This window comes from Anopheles coustani, chromosome 2 (assembly GCF_943734705.1).
Source record: "Anopheles coustani chromosome 2, idAnoCousDA_361_x.2, whole genome shotgun sequence".
Taxonomy (NCBI): Eukaryota; Metazoa; Arthropoda; class Insecta; order Diptera; family Culicidae; genus Anopheles; species Anopheles coustani.
In genome coordinates this window covers 62,816,578-62,840,669 of record NC_071289.1, presented here as the reverse complement: position 1 = coordinate 62,840,669, position 24,092 = coordinate 62,816,578, and the positions used below count along the sequence as shown (strand labels likewise).

Here is a 24,092-nt window from a genome sequence, read left to right as displayed (position 1 = left end):
TCCCTCGGGTCGTAAGCAACGGTCCTACAGTGCATTGACCGACCATAACCACCGCAACGGTGGCACGTTCCAGTCGGAGAAATCGGAAGACGCTGGCTGAACTTTCGACCACAAGCTGTGCGTTCCACCCGCTCGGTGGCCATTATCCACCACCTGTGTCGATTGCATTATGTGCAATTATATGTGCACACGCTCGCGCTACATCGATGCTCTCGTGGCACGTTTTGCATCGGCCCGGCTCTTGCATCAAGTCGGCGGACAGGAAAATCCGTCGTCCCAAACACCACCATTGGCGATCGCATTCGTTAACCTTCTTTACGCTGATCCAACTAAACCAGATTAACACGTATGATCTTGCACGATCGCGCCGGATGATCCCCACCGTACGCGAGGTGCCGTTCGGCTCTGATTGTTCGATTATGCATCGGATCTTCGCCAGCAGAATGGAGCCGCACCTCCCCAGCGAAGAGTACACACACGCTGTAATGCAAACTAAAACAAGAAAACTGGCGTAGTCAAATAAACTAGTCATTTTACACGCATCATTTTCCAATAAACAACCAACCCCTCCGTCGGTGGAAAACGATCCACATGGGGATCGTTTCTTGACCCTCGCACGAAAGGGGAGTCGATTGAATGGGCAACATTTTAGGCCGCACTCAATTGTGTTAGGGGCTAGTCGAAATTGGCACGGAACCCCGGGATGTCCGTCCAACATCGTGAACGGAACCATTTACGATCGTATTAACAACGCAAATCGATCCGCAACTGCCAATTCTTCGGCCGGTCCGCTTGCTGTAACGGCCGGGAGGGTTGCCTCGCTAACGGCCAACTATCTCGTGATCGGCCGATATAAATTGCGTTCAGGTCTCGCGTCCCGAATAATAGCACTTGAGCATGCCAACCGAGGCTGCTGACATAAGAGCAACTCAGTGACCGCTCCCGAGTGCTTCCGAGCCGCCGATCGAGGTCTAGGCCGAGGATGTCGTGTGGCGTTGGCCACTCTAGACTTCCCCTTTATCGATCGACCGAGTTTGCTCCTGGGGATCGAATTTCAAAGTCAAAGTAGTCAAAACGTAACACACCATCTGAAGCCGAGGGCAGGGCGTTGCTGCACGGAATGGCGCGTGTAATGGTTGGCTCGAAGTCTATTTGACGTCCATTTAAAGGGTTTGCATACGGACTTCCCCTGCATGGCGGCTGGTGATACACATTTAGCACATTAGCCTCGTAGTAAGTGGTTTCCGATGCATTTAGGTTCGCTCTTTGTTGTCGACTACGAACGCAACGTTTTAGTACGACACGGGGGACTTTTTCCTGCGAAAGCAATCCCGGGATGAAGAGAAGAAAACTAAAACTAACTGCATCTGCATACCGAGAACCGCGTGCTCCAGCTGTGAGGTTAGGCACGAAAGATCGTGTTTCTCGCTGTACGAAACATAAACACATTACTCCACTTTTGTGTTGTGCCGGAAACTTGTTCTGCAATGTAGATTCTGCGCAAGAACAGGCAATAAAGAAGTGTCCGTTTGTGGAAAAAATAAATTTAAGAATAAATAAACATTACGCCAATTTCATGAGAATTTTTCCCTTTTTTCATCCCGATTGCTGCGAGCATATCCAACCCTAGGTCCCAGAACCCGCGGTCGACCCCCAAGTAGCGCAAGCGAACGGAGGATCGAGGCTCCGGTCTCGAGTTCGGCTAAGTTCAGGTGTAGCGATGGACGTGTGATGGGCTTGAACGAAGTAGAATGGATGGAAGCGCATATTTCGGCATGTAACTGGGCGTTAGCTCGGGGCGACCTCTGCTCCTGATCGGCAATGCATTGACTAATTGAGGTACCTACGGGGCCCGTCTTGAAACAAGGACCAAGTAGTCTATCTTGCGCGCAAGTCAATGGGAAGTAGCAAACTCAAAGGCGAAGATAAAGCAACTGGCTAGTATGCGGGATTACGGGTGCACCACAGTCCGCAAGGATTGGGCAGCTGTGCACCCTTCGATGCCTCCATCCAGTTGCCTGAAGGACCGACGGAACATACCGTGAGCGCGTAGGATGTGACCCGAAAGATGGTGAACTATGGCTGATCAGGTCGAAGTCAGGGGAAACCATGATGGATGTCAGGAGAAACCAGAAGCAATTTTGACGTGTAAATCAATTGTCAGAGTTGGGCATAGGGGCGAAAGACCAATCCAATCATCTAGTAGCTGGTTCCCACCGAAGTTTCTCTCAGGATAGCTAAAGCACGTAACATTTCGAACCTTATCCTTATTTGGTAAAGCGATTGATTAGAGGCCTTGACCTAATTTCATTCTTCAGACAATTGCCTCTCAAAATGGCTACTAGGGTGCTGACATAAGAGCAACCCAGTGACCGCTCCCGAGTGTTTCCAAGCCGGCGATCGAGGTCCAGGCCGAGGATGTCGTGTGGTGTTGGCCACTCTAGAGCCTAGACTATCAGCAAAAGGGAAGTCCAGTTTGCTCCCGGGGATCGAATTTCAAAGTCAAAGTAGTCAAAATGTAACACACCACATGAGGCCGAAGCCAGGGCGTTGTTGCACGGAATGGCGCGTGTAATGGTTGGCTCGAAGGCTATTTGACTATGTAGTAAGTGGTTTCCGATGCATTTAGGTTCGCTCTTTGTTGTCGACTACGAACGCAACGTTTTAGTACAACACGGGGGACTCTTTCCTGCCAAAGCAATCCTCGGGGATGAAAAGAAGAAAACTCAAACTAACTGCATCTGCATCTGCATACCGAGAACCGCGTGCTCCAGCTGTGAGGTTAGGCACGAAAGATCGTGTTTCTCGCTGTACGAAACATAAACACATTACTCCACTTTTGTGTTGTACCGGAAACTTGTTTTGCAATGTAGATTCTGCGCAAGAACAGGCAATAAAAAAGTGTCCGTTTGCGGAAAAAATAAATTTAAGAATAAATAAACATTACGCCAATTTCTTGTTTGCAATCAAGCCGCTAGAGCGGTTCGCATAAACTGGTTCAGCAAAAAAAACAGAAAAGCAACAATCTTTGCAGCGGCTTCCTTCCATTCCTTCCGGACAACACTCAACTTACTGTGCTTGGTTTTTTCCTCATTTTCCCAGCCCAGTTTACCGTTAACCGAAGCACGGCACAGATGAGACAATGGAAAAACTATACACAATCGATTACATCAACAGCAGTCCGACCCGATGATGCCACAAACTTTCTTTCACCTTTGGGAATTTGGACCACCAAAGGAGTAACAAAAAGTGTTGCAGACATGTGAAAACAAACAAGCAATCGCAGGATGTAATTAAAGACAACGGTGGTTCCGCAGCTGTGGCACTTTTCCGGTACCGACCCGGTGCCTTAAGCCGCTCGTGACGCATGTGCTATGGAATTTCTAATGTCCTCTTTACGGACGGCATCGTGTTCCGATAGGGTGTTCAGAGAGGAGGGTTTCAATAATGTGTGATTTATAAAACGCCTCCTTTGGGGTGGATTGTGATGTAAATGAGCGAGGTGTAACGATGAAAGGATTTATTAATTCGGTTTAAAGATTATTGTTCTGGATCAACAGGGGGATTGCGTCATGAAAAATGTTTCCTATCGAAACCATTTTCCTAATGAAACCCACTTCTTCCTCCCTATTTTACGGCGATCGTTCGAATAGAAAGTACAGAAATCGTGCATCGATCGAAAAATTATCTGATCGTTATGTTCTTTGAATGCAGCGAGATTTGTGATCCTTTTGTCAGCTCCAACGACATTCCAATGCGGACGCTCATTTACCGATGGAACGGCAGGTGTTAGGGTTGTGCTACAATGTCACCTTACAACTCTCCCTCGTTAGGAGCATAAAGTTGGTCAGCAATTGTTTACCGCCGGAGATGGTAAAGCCGGTCGGCAGCGTTTCTCTGTTATGTCAAACATTTCGATAATGTGTGAATCCCGGTCGCACATCAGTGAGAACAAACCGAATCGCTTCTGAACCAGGCATCTGAACCAGATGATTGTTTGATTACAGAGCAGATAATGGTGGTGTCTCAAGCGGCTTAATGCCCGCTGAGTTTCGCCCTGCGGTGTCGTTTCAATATCTTAATTCCAGTCGTACTCATTTAATCAGAAATGGAGGTTTGTTCGATTTGATGGATTTCTTAACTGTTGCTGGTTTAAGCAAACTGCTTCGCTAACGAGACCACTTTTCCCTGATTTCCGGGAACGACCCAACCTAATGCCTAAGCTTTCGCTGATAAATATAATCACGATCTCTGGAGAGGGTCTTTTCGGGGTGGTTTGATTTTAGAACCATCAAGGCTACTAATGTGTCGGTGATCTAGTTTCGATGCAATTAAATTCAGATCAACATCGGGACGCTTCTGCCCGGGACGATTCCCTCCAACCTGGGTCGTCTTCTCCCATGACAGTGTTAATCATGGGGATCGCGCGAATCGCCGGCGCACGCCAAACCTATCCAGAGGCATCGCGCGGTAACGTATGATTAATCCCTTCCGGAGTTGCGTCCTGCCTGCACGGGTAATTAGCATAGGCATACAAACTAACCGCAAGCCGTTTGCGGTTGCGTCCATTGATTGCCATCGCGCGATCGGGAACGTCAGGGACTTCGGTTGCACTTTCATTGGACGTGTGGACACCGTCCGACCGAGGTCGGGTTTGACTTCACGCGTGCAAGCATCGCCGTTTACAAATTGATTGATATCTACGGTGTGTGGTTTAACGTCCGCAACCGCAAGCGCCTACCGATAGGCGCCTACCACGACTCCCTCAGTCTAGGTGTAGATCAGTCAACCGATCGGTTTCTAGCACCCTTCAACATGGTGATTGGCAGTTCGGGTGAAGGTTAATGGCAGTGTTTTACCGATACCGCCTTGATCTTCAACCGGTTGCCCCGTTGCTTCGTCGGTCCGGAATTGCGAGCGAATCGTTCGTTCGCCGGCAGAAAGATTGCAGAAAGAGGAAAATAAATAAATACCCCCGCAATGTGTGCCGGGCCCCCACACGCTGACGGTTATCGAACGGCGAGAACCCATCCGAGAACCGTGGCGAGACGAAGTTTTCAGTCAGTAATTACGTGCACGCGATCAGCTCGATCGAACACAGCCGATGGAGCATCAAAGTTGCGTCGCTACGTTTTCGCCACGGTTGGAGACCTCCGCTTCAGGTGAACCTGCCCCGGTTGGAATTGGCACCGGTAGACAGGTCGCTCCAGTCAACGCTAGACACTGCCGCTATCTAATGCAGACGTTTTATATCGTGTGTTTGCCGTAATGCCCACTTAACCCACTCGCTCGAGCTTCTGCGCGATCGTCCAGGTGAGTTTCTTCCGTCGCTTGGTTTTACTCCAACACCGATGGGGCGATGATTTGCCTTCTGCCAACTCTACCTCCTCCCTTATTCCTCGCCAAGGTTAAGGGCGTTCCATTCTTCTGGTTTACCACCGACCAATGTTCCTGGAACTTGCCCTCAGAAGACGCGATCGGCAGCCAGGTCGGAAAAGGGCGGCTCAAAAGGTTTAATAAATTGAATTCATTATAAGCCAGACTAGAACGGGCCGAGGCCACCACACGCTCCGGTGAACCGGAGGCGCATATATGCGTACCTGACGTGCGTGAACATGCGCGCCACGCATCGTTGCCCGGCAGAAACAAACATTCCACGACTCGGTGCGAAGAAGCCCACGTCCACAAACGGCGAAATGACTCTGATGAGCGAACGATCGAGATTTCCGCCAGATGCCAAATGACAGGCTTGCTAGCGGCAACACCGGCGTCACTCGATGACGTTCACGTCAAACGATAAACGAAGCTTCTTATTGTCCACATGGGGGAAGGAGGGAGAGCTATTGAGTCGCAATCGAGAAGATGATCGCAATGGTAGACTCATGAAGTTATCAAATGGAGCAGTTTACCTTCGATTCACCCGGTAGCGGGTAGGCCGTTTGTTTGGGTAACACTGACCGATTGTGCAAGCTATTGAACCCCAATCGGCGAGGCTACTCGTTTGAGGCAAACAGTGTGTGGCTCCACCCACGCGCGCGGAGTTTCAGGTCATAATCGCCATTTGAAGTCACCATTCAAGCGTATAATACGGCGTCCATAAATGGCAACATCGGCATTGGGTGACCGCAATCTTCGATTACCGACAAACGATTGAACCATGCAAACGGGCAAACCGCACACTGGGTCATTCAACACCCCGCTTATAAAACTCGTAGGCAAGATCATCTTGTTCTGAGAAAATGCTGAACATGCCACATTCGTCTCTGCTTCTAGGTGTGCGGAAAACAAATTTATTGCTCCAGATTAATGAGCCTAGTGTTGGGGATGGCTTAACGGCGGGGCAGAAGGTCATTACTTATGCAACCATTTCTTTGGCGTAAGTGCAGGCCTCCGGGGTTGAGCGGCGCTAAATAGATGGCAACATAAATCATCAGTGGCACAAAATAAAGCCATCAGAAACATTTCGCATCGCAGCAGCCCGACCGATACGCGAAACCTCGGCGTTGGACAATAATCTAGCACCACCATTGTGCCATCGGAGGGTCGTCCGAACCCAACGGAACCCTTATATCAACACACATTTATCGGCTTCAGCGCTTTCGGCGCACACAGGCAGGGTGAGATGATCTCAACCGTGGCCATCTTGCTTGCCGCAAGGTGTCATGGGGAATAAATTTACGATAAAATTATGTGTTACCCTGCCTGCTTAGAACGGGGTCCTAGGTTCCGCAAGGAATCGGCATCCGGGGGACTTAGACCGATAGTGCTACATGCTTACCCTCTTAATCCGCGTACAAGAGCGCGTAGTTTCGTAGTACGATACGTTCCCCACCGATAGGGGCTTCATAATTCATATCTTTCAAGAGCTTCAATACGGTCAAGTGTGGTGGTGGTGTATTAAACTCCGGTGTGGGGTTAGCGACGGTTGGTGCTATGTTCCGTACAAGTGCCCACTCGATCAAGTGCCCTTTCGCTGGAAGGCGCGATCGGGCGCGTGAAGTCGCGATCCTCTATTCCGAACCCAGCACACCGATCCATCCTGGTTTTCGCGGAACGGATGCGCACCACGGACCGGCCGAATGGTCCACCGGTGCGTGTAATGCTTGCACATTATCTCAATTAATAAATTTCCCCAGCAAGTGACAAGAGGGAATTTATAAAGCTCTACGTCGGACTAGAAGTCCGGGCCTATCTGGTAGGGGTTTATACACCCGACGTTCGCCTGGACCTGGACTTGACCGAAGAGCGAAGGAAGTTTATGGTCTTGGACCACGGTCACTCACACGGTATATGATGGGTTCAGGTTTTGTGGTACCGGTGCGGAGCTTTTGGTTTACTTCTTTTTTCATTTACGTCCACACAATTAAACGTACTGACTCATTAGACAGATATAAGCAGGGGTACGTTCTTTAGAATTAAAAATGGCATAATATCGGGAACTGGCTGCGCTATAGCGTGGGACCACTCAGGCCCACTCTTCCGATCGGTGCCGCAATCGCTAACGGGTCTGTGCGGATAATCGAACCCTTTAATTTATAGGAGTATGATCGGGTGCACAGCCCATATAAGTAGTGCGCGCTAGCGCTCCCTCTGGACAAACACCGTTCGGAAGGCAAAGAAAGGGTAAAAGTAACACAAACATGATAACATAATTAACCCAATCAGTGCGCTTATTGTTCGGAGCCCTTGGGACGTCTGCCGAAATTCGTGGAACATCACGGGTGTTGTTTAAAGTTGGTCGAAAGTGGGAGAGCGTCGACCCACGATAAACTCAGGATGAACCATAGAAGGTAGGCCAAAGTGGTCCAAGTGAAGTCGTTAATTACCGCTACCGTAACCGCGATGTTCCTGCGATCGTTTATAGCCACAACAATGTACCTGGTAGCTTGCGATCTCGTGCAGGATGTCTTATCACATGGAGAGCTCAACAATCCTCCGTAGCGCACGTTAGTAGCTTGTAGAAGGTGGAACTGCTTCTGCATCTAGCCTGGATGATATGGAGTACAATTGAATTAAGAACAATAAACCACAAAACCGAGCCGCAATTACAGCCGCTCCGTGGATTGCATTGTGAAGAACTGTTGCTCATTCTTGCTGTTTGCTTAAGCTTTTACCTCCATCCGTCACAGCGTTTACCTGCCGTTGTGGTGAGGTTGTTTTTCCTAAGTGAAAACCCTCCAGCTGTCCCATGCCCAGGTGTCCCGAAGCCTCGCGGGTGGAACATCAACCGTAATGAAAGAACTATGTCCGGTAATACCGGGGTAATGTGGCAATTAAAGCTCTTTAAGCTATCTTCCATTCCGGTACCGTACCCGTTCCAAGCGTACGGCTTGATTCGTTCCGTCACCGTTTTCCCCATCCATCCCTCCCAGGGAGGTTGGTAGTCCCGAAAATGGTGCCCCAAAACTTACGCCGTTCCGGTTGTGAAGTGGTAGGCGTATGGTTTGCGTCGTTGACGCAGCTGCGCACTGCACGCCCGGGCGATTTCTTGAGAGGGTTATGGTTGTGTTTTGCTTCCTTTCGGTTTCGTCGTCTCGCTAATCCGGTGCGCTTAACGATCCGAACTTAATGTCCTCACCGGGGGGATATATGGTTGGTTCCGTTTTTCGGGATACCAACGCAAGGTAGACGCCCCGCCGACGTGGTGGCGAAAAACGAAGCGCTAGATAAGTTGGCGCTCGATTTGGGAAATTAACTGACAACAAACGGTCGTCAATCTCCGCTCCGGTGTATCCAATGAGTAGCTTTGCTTTGTTTTAGCTCGTTTAATTTTAGATATATTCAAATAACTGTGTTTCGATGCGAGTGGGTGATGTTAGTTAAATTAACTATAGCAGTTCTTTGTAGCGCTTTTGTGCTGGTTTGTGTAAAGCTCAATCCTAACGAAAAGTTGAGTCAAAAGTGCTGAGTAACCATGTCCTAATGAACGGTTTAGTTATTCTTTGTTCATTGTTACGAACTCCTGCATAATTTTGTCTTTTCCTGCACAATTTTAACTAATTTTGGTCAAATAAGAACAATCCCAAAATAGTTAAAATGTCTACTAAAGCTTTTATTGTGACCTATTTTATTTCTACTCAAAACCAATCTTACAGAACTTATTGATCATTAAATATTGAATGGGATCAAATTGATTTTTCTCCCGAGGGCTGAGCACCTCAGAACAGAAAAAAAGATACCACACAGAAGCACCATAAGCGGCTCTCCGGTTAATTGGTTTCTGCCCATAAGCAACACCCGCCGTATCTTGCGATACATTTCCCGAACGATTGCCACCGTTTAGAGACCTTCTCGCATCCGCCGGGCGGACTCAGAAGATGCGCCGAATTAGGTTCGCAAATTGGAAATAAATTACGAGTCCATTTCGCTGATTAACTGGCAGATCGATCTCGAGGTGATCTCTGGAGTTCGCTTTCGCTCTTCCTCATCCCAAACGGAAGAAGATCATCCACGGCACACGTCGTTGGTATGAAATGTTGCGTGCAGTAATGGAAGCGGTAATGGAAACCCATATACCACGTGCGCCCATACATGCCCTTATGCACGGCAAATTTCCGCCGTCGGCGCGCGAACTGCAATCATGTGCGGGCGTGTTTCAGATGATGCTCGCTTCATGGTTCACCTGGTGCTGTTTCACCACGGATCGGACGTTTTTCCTTTTGGTTTCGTGCCCCGACCATTGGCGAACGCCGGACTGCACCGGAGTAATGACCATTTCAAATGCTCGCGAGTGGGTGAACCCACTGCACAATTGGCGGGGTTGCACCAGGCGAGGCAGCGGGGTTTGTAATTGATTTCCAGAACCTAGGCCTGCGGTTCTAGGCGGCGGGCGGGCGTTGCGCTCGGTAAACTTTCGAATTGAAATGCGCACCGTGCGATTATAATCACCTCGCGTTGATGCTGGCTTTCCTAGCCGGGTGTGCACATGCGCTTGTTGTTTTCTATTCTCGTTCGGGCTCTTTCTTTTTTTTTCCCTTCTCCGGGGTGTGCACTCATTTCCCTGCTGCACCTGACCGTTTACAACACGATGCTACATTCCACACTTTGCCCGCTGGAATTCCAATGGATGCAGATTGTATGTTGCCATTTTCGGAAGGAGGAAAGGAAACTGGAGCCAATTATTATGTTCCTCCCAGTTGTTGTTCTGTTTTAGGCGCGCGCGCAAAGGGTAAAGCGACCACGGCAGAACGATCATCGTTGTGAGAGGAGGGACAACATTGGGGGGAAAAAACATCATCGAGCTTGATACAACCGCTAATGACACAGAGAAAGATTAATTTAACCAACCAGATCCATTGGGGAACGGGATTTGAAACGCGTACTCACCTCTGATGTCGTCCACGCAGATGCCCAGATCTTCCCGATACGTGCTCAGATGCGGCAAACACTGACACTTGCACTCGATGCCGGCGTCCGCGGACATGTCTGCGCCAGGGGTTGAAAAGTGGGAAGTAGAATTAAAAATTAATTTAAAATAATAACACACTCGGGTGCCATAATTGCGCTGGCGACGCCGCAAAGAAAACGGAAGCAAATAATGATGGACCGCTCCCGAAAATCCAATGTAAACTAGACCGGATAGATCACACACCTAACGGCACACGGCGACACGGTCGGCTATTCGTCATGCCGGCAGCGCAATATTCGGCACGGCAGGAGCTAATTAAACTGTCGTTTGGTGTCACCAACCGAGCGACTTACCGATTTCTTTGATGTGGTCCGTGCTTCCGGGGACACGCGGGGGTCCACTTCCGGCACCGCCGGACCGGTCGCCCCCGATCGATAGTTCGGCCGTACCGCTCGACAGCCCCACGCAGGTATCTGTGTCACATTTTTCCGATTCTGTCGACGAAATGGTAAGAAATGGTAGATTTTTGTTAGATTTAATGTTTTTGCTGGAAATTTTAAAACTCATACATGGAAGTTTTTTTTTTAACATACATAGCGGTAAAATTTCAAGCGTAAAAATCGCGAGAGCTCTACTGTTAAAGCACTTTAAATTATTGAATTGTAATTTAGATCTAATATTTCCTTACATTTTTTCACTACTGTACATGAGTTATATGAGTTATATTAGTTTTGCTTTTCGAAAAGAAAGTTTTTCATCTTTCTTTTACAAGATTAAAATATTAAATAACTCGAAGGTACTCGTAGTTTAAATAGTAAATTAAATCTTAATTATTTTAACCATTTTATCGTCGTTTGATAATGATGCGAAGGTTTTATTTATTCGATAAAAAAAAGTAATTAAATACTTTCAATTATTTATCTCGTTATAAAATATTTCTCAGATACTCTATCTAGGGCGATTCCACAACACAATTCCGTTTCAAAGCGTCGGTGTCAATTGACGTTGCATAATCGACCGCATCGCGTGTGGTTTGCCTGCGAACGGTGCGTTTTAGATAAATCAATTTACTTTATGTGTGTTCACCTTCGCCGCGTGCAAATACAATAAAGCTAAAGATGACAACGCGACGGTTTCGAAAAGTTTAAAACTGGAACGGATGCACACGGCTCCACGATACAAAAAAGGGACAAAAGGCCATACTTTGCGTGTCTCGCGACCAAATGGGTTTTTAGTGCGTGCACAGGCCGCGCGTGAAGATATGCCGATGGGTTTTGATCGAAACAAAACAGTCTGTCACCACTGAGGAATGAGAGAAATCGGGCAAACAGTGGCCAGTGTTACGCCACAACGACGGTTGCCGGTGACTTACCAAAAGTATAAAACAGATCACCACTGTGCAGACGCGTGAGGTTCGAGATCCTTGTCGAGTCGGCCATTCCGCCCATCCGCTTGAACATCGGGTGCCCCCGGCCGTAGCTGGAGGTGGGAGGACTTTTCGGGAGCGGGGCCGCGGCCGCCTCGCTGCCGGGCAAACAGGCGACCATTATCAGCAGCGCCGCTAGCCAACGCCGGCGGCCACGATCGAGTGCCCGCCGGCGCGAACTCGTACGTGTCGGTAATGCATCGTAATTATCACGTCGAAAGCGAGACCATCCTCCGGGCGACGATCGACACTGGGCTGCTTTCGGGTGTATCCTCCTGTGGTTCGGCGCAATCTTCCTGTCCGTCTCCGCTGCCATGCTTCTGTCAGCAACGGTTCGCTGCCGGTGGCGGAGGCTGTAGCATGCTGGCGTGCTGCTGGGTTGTCACTGTCGCCAGAGTTCATTCATCCATCAGCGCGCTCCACCTGACGGCATCAAACGACTGGCACACGACACAAGCGACGAACCCTCGAACGCTGGAGGACGAAACGGAGAACAAATCGATCAGAATGGATGATGGGGAAATTGTTTTTGTATTTTATTTCGTTAAGGCTATTTAATTCACGCAACCAAAGCAGAAGAAGTCGAGCGTAAACAGAAGTGAAACGAACAAAAATCAAAGCAACACTTCAAAACGGAGTGGTGAAGAAACATCAGAAAGCACCTTAACGGACACACTAAACACTGTTTGAGACGATAATTTAGGCTGAAAAGGTACCGTAGGTCACACACCGAACGGATTCCTAAGTTCAAATGCACCACCTTAAGGTCGGTTGATTAATGACGCCGGGCTTGACTCGCCGACCCAAATGAAGTTGTGGCAGATAACCCTAATAACCTCAGCTAGCTCCCTGGAACATCCCGTTTTTTTGGACGGCCTTTGTAACCTTTCATAATTAGTCGAATGATTTGGCAACAATGGGTGCGAGCTTCTGGGTGCGCGAGCGCTTCCCCGAACAAGCCAATGAACAGCCCAAATAAAAAGGCCTTCATAAGGAAAAATGGTCCCCCTTTAGAAGATCATCAATTTTCCACCGTACACAACACTTAAAGGCCACTCCTCCCCGAAGAATCACCTCGGGAGGCAGTTTCTTGATGAACTTGTAAATGTTATTTCTTCCGTTTTCGATAGTTCCCCGGTTCGGTTCCCCGGCCCAAGGTGGTCGATCTAACGCCGATAGTGCGGTGTTTTCCATGACGCGACATTAGAATGTCGTTCGAATCTGAATCGATCTGCACAATCTAGATCAATTAAGATTATGTAAATATTAAATTAGGACTCTCCAAAGAAACGGCCACCGAAGCACATTGGCAAAGCAAAGTTTGATTAATGAGCAACCCGGGCCCAAGGGGAGAACCCGGGCGGTTGGAGATGAATCGATCAGGGAAGCATGTTTGTGCGTGTGTGTCGTTTCGTAAACTGCCCTGGGTTATGATGGTGAAACAAGTGTTACAGTTAGTTTGTGGCACAGGTCAATCCCGAGCGTCTGCTTGCTGTCATGTTTGGGGCACAAGACACACAAGAACAAGGCATGAAAGTAAATGTTTGATGTTTGCTTCCTGCTTGGACGAGAAATTTAGGAATCTTTCTTTTGATTTTATATCCTCACTTTCTTCCTATATACAATCTTCGTTTGCCAAAGATGAGCTCAAGCACTAACGGGGTTCTGTAGCAACCAATTATGACATACTAGCTTGACTTTTCACACTAAAATATCTCAAAATGTGAAAAGTAAAGAAAAGAATCCGTATGAAAATCCCAAACGGAATCTAGAGTCAGTGGCGAATTTACACTCATACACTTGGGGGGACCCCAAGTGGTAAAATGAACGGGGACCCTACTCAATACCGTAAAAAAGATAAAATTTCGTCTTGTTGATATGTTATTAAATTATCAATGTTAACTTTTCTTACATTCAAAAAATTTTCTGGCGGACTCCTCGATGGTTTGTTTGATCAATATTGTCTATTCTTGCACAATAAATAGAGTAGAAAAGTTAAATAATGTGACTTCCATCATTAAGATATACAGTATTCGTTTAAATACGTACCTCATTTTAGAAGGAACAACAATTTTGATTGAGAATGATATGCAGTTTTTCCAAATGTTTAGAAACATTTAACAGAATAATTCAAAAACACTTTTCTCGATATCATATAGATGAAACAGTTTAAGTCATATCCTTGATATAATCTTGTTGTTTTATATGCAAATACATGGTTGTTTCCAATTAATTAACTGTATGATATTTTTCTTCTGTTCCGCTTCTACTGTGATTATATACCGGACTATCCTTACATTATTTTGTTAAGCATTTCTTAGCATTAATTATTATATTTACTGTAAAATTGGCTATTATTATAACACTGATTCCATTCCATTTTTTTTCAACAGGAAATTGAAGCTTTATTATATAAAAAATATTTACATGTGTAGAATTTTTCCTTGACAGGATGGCAGCTACTAGGAATTTACTTACATCTCTTGTAGTTGCTTTTAAGCTTGAAACACTTAACATACTAGTTTATTGCTGTTTATATTAATCTTAAACTAGTTTATTTACTTTTTATTCCAATTTATTAACTGTCTATAAAGAAAGTTGATGAATTCTATAAAATATTTGTTCAAGTATAAATTCCGCCACTGTCCAGAGTAACGTTTATGAAAAAAAGGATGGACCTAGCATTTGCGAGCAATTTTGATAATCAATGTTTTTCATCAAGGTCAACCATGTTACGCAGTTTTCTCTCTGCGATGTGATTAAGAAATACAACAAATGTCAATGGGATGGTTTACATGCCTATTCCTGGTCATCAACGAGGGCATAATTGATGGTCCCGACAAAACCATGTTAACCGTCGCGAACACGATTTTGTCATGTGATAATATACGTTTGCATAAAACCTTCCACTCTTTTTTCCATCCCATTTGTTTCGGTTGACAGCGGGTTTACAAATTTGAGCCGATAAGCAAAACGGTGGATGGTTAATAAAAATATAGACACATGTATGGAGCGGCTTTCGGCGAAGGTGCAACCTCCTACTGGGTCCAGGTGACGACTCACCGTGAACGATGCTAATGAGACGAGGCCGCCCGATGCCGGGCGCCGTGATAAGCGAGCCATTAAAATATATGTCAAAATCCCACACATGCACACGAACCGTGGTGAGGAGGTCGGATCGAACAACCTTTACCGGGCCGCGATCTCCAGATGACGCCTCGTAGTGGACTGATTGTGCCGTGAGTCACGTCACGGGAGACCTCACAACGCTCCCCCGGGGGGTTTGGGTTGCGTGAGTAATCAGCAGTCGCAGTCGTTTGGAACGTCGTCGTTTTGGAGTTGAAAGATCGCGGCCGATTTCGGTAGATCGAATCCGACCCGATGCAGCGCCATCCCCGGCGGCAAGATTTCACCTGTTGTGTCCCGCGTACAATCACAAGCCATAATTAATTAGTATTCCACGGAAGCATGACCAAGAAGACATCGGTTCGTTTTGGGGCGTCGTCTTCACCCGTTCCCGTCCCCCCGTCCTCGATCCCGACCCCTGCGAGCCATAATTTAAATTGGATCCCATCTGATTATAACGCATTTGGGAGATCTTTCGGGCCGTTCTCGGGCCGACTTTACGGCCCTAGCGAGCCGATGGTGATTAACACAAAGGCAAGCAAATGAGGGATGCTGTTCTCGGTTGGCTGGTCGAAAAGTGTGAGAAATTGAAATCCAGAGCGAACGCGACCACCGTTCGATTCCGTTTTTCCGTACGCCATCCCGCAGGGCCGAAAACGCGTTAAGTGATTCCTATCGGTTGCATCGCTCGATCATTTCATCTTTCAATTTTCTGTTCGGATTCGTCGAGTGGAAGGCGTGCGAAAAGAAAGCTCGAACGAACTCCATTCGATGGTAATGAATTTTTGGCGCCCGGGTGGATTCTCCGATCGGTTTGGCGATTTATATCCGCGGAGGTCGAGTAGTTTCACGTTCCCGTAGCTTCCGTTGTACAGCGTTTCGCGCGATGCATACCGTGTGTCCTACGGCTGTTTATCTTCCGTTTCGCGTACCGAAAGGGCCTTCGTAATGAGCTCCTCTTTTCTGGAGCGCTCATAACCATAAACTTCAATGATGATGATATTTTGAATACCCGCGAGGACATTTTAACGAGACCGATCTGGGCTGAGCTTGGGAGAATCAGAAAATGCATGGAGAGCATACTCAATTTCCATAGCAATGCGAACATAAATGTCGACCGTATTAACGATCGGATTTATATTTCTGTACATCTGGGTCTAAAATGCGTAAAGACAAAAAGTGCATCAATTTTATGTTCAAAATTAAACCACTGCTGTAAAAAGAAACGAGGGCTTTTAGTAAAAAATCATAATTGAAAACATGAAGAAGCGCATAACAACATCAAAATAATCCAATTTATTCGTAAATTGATAAAAAAGACATGTATGTCCCAAATGTAAAGATTGAAAGGAAAACTCGCCACCCGCGTGGAGGTGATAGGAAATAAAAAGAGCACAACGTAGGATTTGGCATATAAAGTCGCATTCGTTTGGCTTCAATTATCCAAAATGGAAAAATATTTTGAAGGACTTGCTGTCTTCTGTACTTTTTACGATCATAAAGAAAACGCAATTGAATTAAAGCAAACAATCTAAAAGAATCACTATCCTAGCTTGCGTGTAAAGACATTGTTAAAAAGAGAGAAGTAAGAAATCCTATTTACAACTAGACATGAATGTAGGACACGTTGTTTTGCATCGTTTTCCCACGTAAAGATTGAGATAAAAATGATTGAACTGCATAAAAGCGCGTTCGCTGCCGAGGGTTGACAGGCAACAATGCATAAATTTGTCAACCGCTCGTCGTCAATCGAACGCTTGGGTCTCTGCGGAAAGGTATGAAATGGATTATAATGCAGCCATTATGCTGTCACCGAACATGGCACGTCCTCTGGCCAGTGATCAAGTGGCCTTTGTGTGTTAAACTGTGCAAAAATATCGTCCATCGGACATTCCTTTCGCCGCGCTGGAAACGGGCTGGAAGTACCAGTTCTAGATCATCACCCGTCCGTCCCGGAAGTGGCCAACTGGCATCGATAGCCGCGTCAAATTAACACGATGTGTTACGCGAACGAAATTAAATTCAGTGAAAATTGCCCACACATCGAAAGGAGCGAGTAAGATAGATCGGCTACTGGTGCAGATGTAAGTGTGTGTGTGTCTGATCGGTTGATCATCATAATCACTTTCCTATAAACAGCAATTAAACATTCTTTCCGGCCAGCCGTCCGACGGCACGCACGTTGATTATTTGCCCGAGATGCATATTTTCTCCGCACGAGCCAATTTCCGAGCGGCAATTATGAAAAAATGTCTCCCCCCCCGTGGTGGTCACCCGCTCGTGTACCGTTTCCCCTCTTCTCCCATGGCTTCGAGGGATGCTGCTCCACAGCACTGGCTTTGCGTCGAGGTAATGAGCTATATTGAAGACTAGTTTTGCATAATTAAGTCAGCCGCTGCGGGCGACATATGCACGGGACGGGCAGGCATCAATCCACCGAGCTCGGAACGCCCTGTCCGGCCGTGGTTGAAGTTTTTCTCCCGCCTGTTGCGCCGGCGGATGGTGGCATTAAAGTCAGTTACCGTCGTTAGGCACGCAGACAAGAACGTTACGTTCTTATGCGAGTTTTATTTGACGCATTATCTGCAATAATGAACGATTTTTTACGACGTTGTGCAAGGAACGATACTGGCTACATATGGTTTGAAGGAATGGAAGAAAGAAACTTTTTTTCAAGTTTATTCTTTTTCATTGAACACTAAAGTGTCAAGCTTCTATTTCCTCAATTAAAATATTTAAGTTTACAATTCCTTCCATGGGAGAATAAATTCAACATTATTCTCAATAGCTTAAAACGGGTAATCCTTCTAGTTCTTTCATGTCTATTATTTATGAAAATCGAAACTATTATGTTTACATTTCTCTTTGATATAGATTTAAATTGTTTCCCTCATTTTATTGTTTTTCTTTTGGCGTGTGAGTAAATTCAAAATGATTCTTAATGTCTAATAATGGATTCAAACGCTTAATCTCTTTTAGTTTGCTTTACTTTCTCACTTGAATTAAAAATTAAAACTACATTAAGTTTTAATTATTATTGGGGTCCGCGACAGCCGAGCGGTAGCGCCGGTTAGAAAATCGGCCCATGAGCGCTGGGGGTCCCCACCTCGACGGCGTGGGTTCGAATCCCAACCGAGACCGGACCCTCCCCTGTACGAGAGCACTGACTATCCACGTACAACAGGGAAACAAGTCTCGTAAGCCCTTAACGGGCAGGCATGACCAAGAGGTCGTTACGCCAAGAAGAAGAAGAAGAAGAAGAAGAATCAAGCATTTTAGTGTATTTCTTCATATGAAGTATTCTAATTCAAAATCTGTTCTATACCTTCATGGATAATAATAAAATCATAGTAATTTAGAATTTTCATCTTGATTTCTTAAATGAGAATGGCTTAAAATAGGTAAACTATTTTAGTTCGCTTAATTTTCTCATTTATGAAAGGTTGAAAATTTAAACCATTTTATTCACACGTTTTTAATTATTCAGCTTAAAACATTTACGTATTAATCTTCTTTTTCCTCGGATGAAGTGTTCTGATGCAAAACCTTTCCATTGCTTTCAAGGGTGACAATATATTCAAAACAATCTTCTTCTATAATCTTGATGTCTAAATTAAAAATGGCTTAAAACGGTAAATCAATTCTACTTCGTTTAACTCCGTTAGTTTCAGCACGCTTTATGTTGCTCTTAAATTCTATGCTCATTCGAATTATCTGCATTAATTCAATCCGTCAGCTTTTCTACGGCGAAATTCGCAAAACTAATACCCTTTTCAATCTCCCTGCCCTTGTCAGCAGCCCATCAAAGGTGATTATGGATGAAGGAAAAATCCCAAAGTCTCCAGCGGACAGACATAGAATAAAATCTCCTGCGACATCGATCAACCGAGACGTCTTGTTTGCCGGTCATCGTCGTCGTCGTCGTCGCGCTGTCGTCTCACCTGGACGGTTCGTTGCATTTTCCATCGAATAAAGTTAATTAGATCAACCGAAGTCGTGAAACAGGTTCTCCCCTTCGTCCGGGACAGGTGAAGCCAGTGGATTCCGGGTTCGTCCGAGACGATCGTCGATTTTCCGCTTGTGCCACTGATTGGTATTTCATACTGTCCCGTTTGTGGCCGCGTCTACTATAGTTTAGTGCCGCGATAGGAAGCAACTATTACGATCGACCTAGCGAATGAGGCAAACGGTACGACGGACGATCGGCTGGCCGCAAATCGGATAATTCTTCGACCGCGGTGACAGGAGAAGACCACCGATGGGCGATATGAGGTGGACGAATGGTTTCATCGCGCTTCCGATGGCGTCGGTGCAAGAGGTGGGTCTTTCATCTGCCTTCCTCCTACCTTTGGAGCTCTTCAACGGAAGGAAATACTTCAGACACAATCGCGGAACGTACCGTACCGATTCCAACCTGGGACTCGATCGCACGAGAAACTACCTGGTCGGGTTTACTGCATCTTCAAACAGCGATTATCCCGTTAGCTGTGGTGGCCCGCAATTAAAAGTAATTGTTATTAATTGTAAGTCATTCCTTCGACGGGGAAGGAAACAAAATATCACGCCAGTCAGTAGCAAATCGATTTTTCGCCACTGCACGAAAGGAAAAATTTGAAGAATGAATCAATTACATGCCGTAAACATAAACGGTTGGCGATTGCAAAAGAAATCCTTCAATAGACCAACTTGCATTGGCCAGATGTTTGCTTGAGTGTATAAACAAACAAATTGCTGTTGGAAATTTTCTTGTATTCAAGGTTTTTTTCGAGTATTCAAGGTATTTCAAAACGATTACTTATTATTTATTTTGATGCTTATAACTTCAGTTTTGCAAACGGTTTTCAGTTTTCATTCCTTAGATATATATTTCCTGTTTTTACATATAAATATAAAAATCACATACAAGCTGTGATAAAAATTTATGTTCGGCTATTTGCTGACAAACGTGCGCCGTAAATGGCTCACTACGGGACTGCTTCCAACGGTACCTTATTATCCTATCCGCAACCCTTTATTTATGAATTTGCCAGGATTTATCACATTAAGCAACATCGCTTGTTGATTGCATCGGCACTGGCAAGAATTTATGACGCCAGAAAACCACAACGCGAGGGATTACGCAGCGGACGAAAGGCTGTGTTTAGCTGGTTTATTGAAAGATTAAAATATTATATCGATAAGTGGCGCAGCACGCGTGGCGCAATTTGAGCATGGTGCGTTTTCCACCACCCTTCTGCCACCACCCCATCTATCCGAGCCGCACTTGTACTCCTGCCGCGATAATAATCGACCCCTTCTCGGTCCGGACACGTAGAATATTCGTTCGCCAGTTCGCCAAACCATCGACCGATACCTTCCTTTATGTTGACCGCCGAGAGTGGAGAACGTAGCGAGAGGGAAAGAGACAGAGCCTAAGTATTCGGGGACTACCAACGTACCGTGGCCATCGCCGTGGTCAATAATTATCCCATACACGCGGTACTTCGCCGGTCGCCACGTATCGAACATTTCTAATCTCAAACAATTACCGCCGTATGATATCATCGCATCTTCTTCGAAGGAAGCAGCCTCTTCCCGGCAAGACCCGTTGTTTAGGACCACGGGGAGTACGGAGCAACTATTGCACGTTCTTACGGACTGTGCCTCCATACGATGTTTTTTTCTGTGTTTACACTTTTTTTCTTCCTGTCTGTTTTCGTTTGGACGATAGGACGATTTTCTCCAATACCAAAGCTGATTCCTTGTTTTTATGTACATATTTTTTTATTTTACTTTACTTTACTTTACTTTTATTTTACCTTACCATCCTGCATTTCCGAACCCCGGGGGACGCTTATGGCGACGACGAGAATTTACGCCCCGAAGTAATCGCGCACGGAGAGCAGTTCCAGATTTACCGGTTTCGGAATCCCTATCGCATCGGTTCGGTGGCCTACTATCGTACCCGGGTGTTTCACAGGAACTCCACTCCCAACTCCAAGGCAGGAGGACGCGTTCTTCTCGCGCCCAGCGAGCGCTCCACAACCTGTGCCTCTATTGAATGTCCATTTTTGTGTAGTGTTCGCCGTTTCTCAAACCTTCCTGGTTGTACTGCGGACCTGCTAATGAAGACTCACCTTATGTCCCGGTGCCGGTTTTTTTTTCCACCCTTTAGGTTCACCACAAACAAACGGGAACAGTTTTTCAATCGTCGCTAGAATTGTGTTGTTTTTGCTAATAGCCGCCGGTCGGTGGAAAAGTACACTTTTTACACTCGCAGGACACAAATACTGCGCCCCCCGGTTTGCGATGAGCCGATAAGCGGAGCAAACCAGACCGAAAACGGTACTCTTCATTCAGTGAATCACAACACCGACCACTCCTGTCGAAGTTCTCCGGACGGGTTCACCATTCCCTAGGACAACAGAATTGCCATTCGGAATGTGCAAAAACAAAATCTCGCGTGCGTGCCATTTTGCCGCACAAGCGTCCCCCTAAGAACCCCATTAGGCTAATTTGTTCGTGCCCTGGCTACCGAAATGCCATTTTGGGCAGCGTCACGACCGGCATTATCAATTTGCTAAATGCATTCCACACGCCCATTCGTTCGTTCGTACGTTCGTTCGTTCGTATGCAAATGAGCCCGAAGGGGCGGATTCGGTTAAGTTTTGCTTTTGCCAGCCATCTGTCGGCGACGGAAGGACAGCCAGGAACTAAAAAGGGAACAGTTTCGGGAGTAATTTCATCATCGATAGCGACATCGGTGGAATGCGTGAACTGCTCCACCCAGTCGCTAGTTCCAGGGATCTTAGCACACACACGGGCATGTTGTTTAGGTTAGGTGGTTCGGATCGAAGCGAAAGTAGACCGATCATTTTCTTTGTTAACTCAAAATCCCGCTTTCAACAGCACAAGTGACGTTGATTGGGCAACGGGGAAGGACAAATATGACATTTTCATCCGATTGGAAACGACTCTGGGCAAAGGGGAAAACAATGGCAGAAAATGGCGGGCAACGAAAAGACTTCTCTTCTGCTATAAGGACAAGAGAAAGACTAATGCTTTGTCATTGGATGTGTGTTGCGCCACAAAGCATTTGTTTATATGCAGATTCGATGGGGCTCGATTTAATAAAACTTTCCAAAGGGGTGGGAAATCCCCCTCGGGACAGTAAGAAAGTTTTACGGTTTTGACGCGTCTTTTAATACGGTAACTCTTTAAGTCCGTGCATTGTGTTCCCTAACCATACGCTTCGGGGGATCTCTTCAAAAGCCAACAATGTACAACTTATTGAGATGTTAAAGACTTGACCAACAGAGAGAGAAAAGGGAACCCTGAAGTAATGAGTTTTCGAGAGGATGTTAAGTGTTACGTAAGAATTCGTGTGAACTACTACAACCCAACTTCCCGTACGGAAGGTAGACCATTTTTTCCCAACATGTTCAGGCACTCCAAAAACAGGTGGAAGAACATTCTTTCCAACCGAGATTTGCTTTGAAGAACAGCGTGTAACTAGCGATTATGAAAGCCAAGGTGTTGGGTCGTTATGGTCTTCCGAACCGATGCTTCTGTGGGGGTTTTCCCGGGAAACGACGGGGCACAACCTTCGCGGAACTCGAACGGCCCTTCGGTCGGCTTGATGGCGCTTGAACTTGTAATCGTTCGGTGCTCACGGCCGCATTGACCCTCGAGGCACTCCACGCCTGGTGTACAGGTGCAGCAGGAGTTGATGAAGTTGCTAGACTCTTTCCCCACGGTGCCTCATCCCCCTAAATACCACCTCAAATCGATCGTCAAACCATATTGGCTACCAGCCTTGAACTTCCTCGAACTTCCACTTCAATCGTGAACGGCGTTCTTAGCGGACCACTTCCAGCCGAACGTTGAACGTTGAATATCGGCACGCCTGACAATTGTGCCGGTGCTTCCCCTGGGAAATAGTCGGCTTTTCCACCCCTTCCCGTTCGCTCCACGGATGGCAAACGGTATTATTATTTTTCGAAATCCCACCGGTTTCCGATGAGATTATGAGAAATAAAGTGTACGATCATTGCGACGGAACGATTGGCCACTTGTAGCACACGAATCGGTTTTGCCGCCGAAACGACCTTCCGAAGAACCACGCATAATCTCTCCCCCGCTCCCACTCCCAGGGCCGGTCATTCGGTCGGTCGGAAAGCAGCGGTGCTATTAACGGTGTCTTGTTTTTCCATCCTTTCCGCGCCCGGCCTTTCGGAGCATAAAACAACAAATTAGTTGTTCTTTCCAGTTTACGATTATCGTCACCTATCCGGAGTGAAGTGCCGACAATACCACAGCAGCAACATGCGATAATAGTCCGCGCGGGATGTGTGTGTTTCCTCGCGGAGCCAGACTCGTTTGGGATATTTTTCCCTTCGCCTTCTCGCAGCAGGATCGCTGGAACCCCCATTTGGGGGACCCCGTCGGGCGAGGATCAAGTGCAATATTTGCCGAACGATAATCCACCTCCGAACGTGGCGCAAAATTGGTCTCCCAAGCACAGGGATCCGCGGTGGCAGGAGCAAGGCATTGAAACGACTACCGAATGGCGGTAATTTGAGCGATTCATTGAAAGGTACTGTCGGTAATTGTGTTGATTATCTAAAAACCCCCCTCAGTATCGTTAGTGATCCGTTTCATGGCGGCCTCGTAAGAGCGGGGCCTGATCGGCGTGATCGGTCGTAGCAAAGATCGGGGGTTAAACCGTTTTTGCACCAAACAGGTGCTTTGCTGGGGAGGCTCTTCTAAGCCGCCATGGGGTTTACTACCGGCGTTGAAGAGATGGTTTTTCTCGATGAACGATAATCCTCACCAAACGTCTCCACGGTTCCGAGGGAGCGGGAGGTCCGAAAGGGGAAAGCATTATTATTATTATTATGGAGTAGTTGATGATGCCAGTGCCCCCGTGTACCGTTTGGACGGGTTTTTGTGCGTTACGATCGTACGCCGTATGGATCCTCCTTCTCCGCAATTGTTCTACACTTCCAAAGACTGTTTTTCATCTTGCCATAACGCGACCGGTTTGCATAAACTGATACACCCTGGCGAGGGGTGAGTAATTTGCGGTGCAATCAAAATAAATCACTCAATTTATGGATTAATCTATCGATTCGCATTTTGCTGATCACGATCAAAGCAAGATAGATCCTCGGAGTGAATGTAGTTTAGTTGTAGAACATTGAATCGTTTTTA

General features: G+C 46.6%; 1 protein-coding gene across 1 annotated transcript in view; it reads right to left on the bottom strand.

Moving 5' to 3' along the window:
• LOC131264789 (uncharacterized) overlaps positions 1 to 12,090 on the bottom strand; it is a 46,137-nt gene extending 34,047 nt beyond the window's left edge. The window contains exons 1-3 of the mRNA XM_058267056.1: positions 11,721 to 12,090; positions 10,702 to 10,842; positions 10,327 to 10,425 (exon numbers count right to left, since the gene is read on the bottom strand). Coding sequence (XP_058123039.1) covers positions 10,327 to 10,425; positions 10,702 to 10,842; positions 11,721 to 12,090 — 610 coding nt within the window. The remainder of the gene's footprint in view (positions 1 to 10,326; positions 10,426 to 10,701; positions 10,843 to 11,720) is intronic.
• Positions 12,091 to 24,092: the final 12,002 nt, after the last annotated feature.